Genomic DNA, 3,394 nt, shown 5'->3' with positions numbered 1-3,394 from the left:
GTGTGTGTGTGTGTGTGTGTGTGTGTGTGTGTGTGTGTGTGTGTGTGTGTGTGTGTGTGTGTGTGTGTGTGTGTGTGTGTGTGTGCGTGCGTGCGTGCGTGCGTGCGTGTGTGTGTGTGTATTTGTATACAAAATTTATGTACATAACGTGATGTATAGATACACATACAATTTTTCATAAAGTAAATAAATTTTATTTAATATTAATATATGCCACTTATCCTATCATGATTCTTTGTGCCATTATTATTGAATGCATTCAATTAAATAAATTACGGATACGACGGATCGTATATATATTCAATTACAACTTTAAAGCACTATACCATATGTATTCGATTACTTTAATTAAATATATTTTAAGATTATAATTACATCTTCAAAATATTCATGCATCAATTAATGCCGTAAAAAGTTATATAGAAAGTTGATCTATGGCAATGATTCTTAAATATTAAAAAACCTACTTTCTATTAATTATAAATGTATCTATTTTAAAAATAATCTAGCAATAAATTGACCGAAGTTGGATGTAAATGTTTCTTTTTCGCACAAATAAAATGAAACAAATTAATACAAATTTATTTCACGTAGGTTATGACAATTGGATTCCTAATTGTTCGAATCAGGGAATAATTTTGAATGTCTTATGTCCATCTCTCCTCTCCTTTATCTCTATTTTATAATTATCGCAAAAGTAATTAAATATTAAATTTTAAAAAAATTAATTCGTTATTTACTTTTCCATGAAAAAATAATATTATAATATTACAATATGTTATAATTATGTATATAGAACTTATAGTAAATGGAATACGAATGTAGAGTTGTAAGCAACATCTAAATGATAGAAATATCTTTCTATTCTGCTTAGTGACCGTTCTTCTTTATGCGCATGACCATCCTCTGCCAATCGAAATTTTCAGGTGCCTTCCATTACTATAAGTTCTATGGATATAATATTATTACTTAATTTTATTTAATATAAATCATTATATAATATAATATTGTTATTTAAAACAACCAATATTTCATTTACCATATTTTAATAGCTATTTTGTTAAACTACTTTAAATATGTTAAAAAGAGAAAAAATAACATAAATTTCGAGAAATTATAATCAGTTTCCTTGACGTCAAAGTTTAAGCATTCATTGTATCACATAAATAAAAAAATTATTTCAATGGACTTTAATTTATCTATAATTTGCAAAATAAATTTTTAAGATATATTCAATAATTTTGCAACATTATAAAGTCATGAGTAAAAACTGTGATACTTTTACACTAAATAATTCATATTAATTATCATACAAGATAATTCGTATTAATCGTAATACGTTTATAGAATCGAGATCGATATCTTAAATATTATTGACGTCTCTTTCCGAATCTCTTTTTACAATCCGAATGCACCTAAAGCTGCGATTCTACCATACGATCTATCTGCTCTGCAGAAAAGCCATGTATATCAAATATGATGAAAATGAGGACATGATGATTTTAAGAAATGATCATATCCTCGATGTATATTCGAAACTCTATTAAATATATTAAACATATTTATCGCAATAAGCGAACTATTAAGGTAAGAAAGTCAAGAATAATACAAGTTGTAATAAAAATATATAATTATATGTAAAACATATAAATATATGTTAATATATAATACAAAATTGTACTTCAGATCACCGAGTTTCCATTTAGTTTCAAAATAGAATACTCATGTAAAGGATGATCAATTTATATTATTCTAAGCATAAAAGATTAAAAGCACCAATCTGTCAATTAAAAATAAATATTTCGCAATAAACAAAATAAATACATCTTGTTATTATCTAAACGCTGTAAATACTTGTAGCTTTAAAAATAACGTATTCCTCTTCATTTTCATTCAATAAAAATTGATTTTTTGCGAAACATTTTTCTTTCGCTAATCAATCACAAAAGACATCACATAACATAAGCTTCTAGAAACATACATCTATTCGAGCGCTACTAAAAGATAAAGACATAACAAACTAAAAGATCGAAAAATTATCGCTCCTCGCTGCAACGAAAGTACGTTTCACATCACACATTCGCATAATAGATCACAAAGCTCAACGAAAGACAAAAAATATTCGCAAGCTTTAATTACATTGCACTCTATTTCTTTCTTCTTCTCTTTTTCATGATCTGTATAGTGTACAGCACCGACGAGGCTCAAATAACTTGTATAATAATGAGAAAAAAAATAGAACCAAGATGCAGTAGTTGAAAAATAATCAAAATAGTAAGATAATTTACTATGTTGAAATTAAAAAAGTATTTCTTGAAGATTTTAGAACTCGTCAAGCGCTAAAAGCATTCGGCTGAAGAAGGCTATGCTGTAGACATGTCCGGAGGGAGACATCTAATCTCATCTGATGCTTCATGAGAAATCCATGAATCTTTTTAGTTTCCCGAGGACAACTAGAAGATAGTTATGGTCTTGTTGCAGTCAGCAAGCGAAGAGCGAGCTCGTTAGGTCAACAATTGCGATTACCAGTGCCATTATTCACCTGTATGCCGGTTATACCAGTCTCCGCTTCATAATCGGTAGTTCGATGTTTCTCTATGGAGGAGCATTTTTCTTTTTCCTCTTTGAAAAGATCTGCTACACAATTTGCCTAGAGAAATATCATAAAGATCTTAATTCTATCTTTTATCTTGTTAAAAATAAGTTTATATATCGATCTAATTTCAACATTTTAATTGATTACATTATAAATGTAATATTTAATTGATTACATTATAAATGTAATCTGATTATATTATAAAAAAGTATAACATCCAATTATATTTTGATAGAAATAAAAATTATTTTAATTCTCAAAAGAATTCTTGACCAAATATTTGTATTTATTTATTACTAAATTTCTTAATATTCTTTAATATAATAATTTAAATTATACAATTATCATATATTTCTAAATTGAAATAATATATAATATATTTTTATTATATATTTTTCATAATTCATACAATTATACAAATCTTTTCAAGATATTAAGCTGTAAAAGTAATATTATAAAATCATATATTTCAGAATTCCTATTTGTACTAATATCTATTCATTTTTTATGTTGTATGATCGGCTTACCACTACTAAAGCGCTGACAATGCCTAGAGTAGATCCAGCGAGTACGTCACTCCAATGATGTTTATAATTGGAAATTCGTGTCATCGCGGTAAACCAAGCCATGAGCAAACATAGAAGTTGAAGGAAGTGTCTAAGCAGCTTACTGCCCTCCCATTTCATTCTTAATTGCAGATACATCTAAATAATCCCAAATTTGTTTACATGTGTGTGTGTGTGTGTGTGTGTGTGTGTGTGTGTGTGTGTGTGTGGTGGTGGTGTGTGTGTGTGTGTG

At 27.8% G+C, this 3,394-nt stretch overlaps 1 protein-coding gene across 1 annotated transcript in view; it reads right to left on the bottom strand.

Moving 5' to 3' along the window:
• Positions 1-2,509: 2,509 nt before the first annotated feature.
• Positions 2,510-3,394, bottom strand: part of LOC105622438 (putative phosphatidate phosphatase) — a 28,666-nt gene continuing 27,781 nt past the window's right edge. The window contains exons 5-6 of the mRNA XM_012203859.1: positions 3,124-3,300; positions 2,510-2,650 (exon numbers count right to left, since the gene is read on the bottom strand). Coding sequence (XP_012059249.1) covers positions 2,510-2,650; positions 3,124-3,300 — 318 coding nt within the window. The remainder of the gene's footprint in view (positions 2,651-3,123; positions 3,301-3,394) is intronic.

The sequence above is a fragment of the Atta cephalotes genome (genome assembly GCF_000143395.1).
Source record: "Atta cephalotes unplaced genomic scaffold scaffold00002, whole genome shotgun sequence".
Classification (NCBI taxonomy): domain Eukaryota; kingdom Metazoa; phylum Arthropoda; class Insecta; order Hymenoptera; family Formicidae; genus Atta; species Atta cephalotes.
Note: the sequence above shows the minus strand (reverse complement) of the source record. Positions and strands in the feature narration are given on the sequence as shown.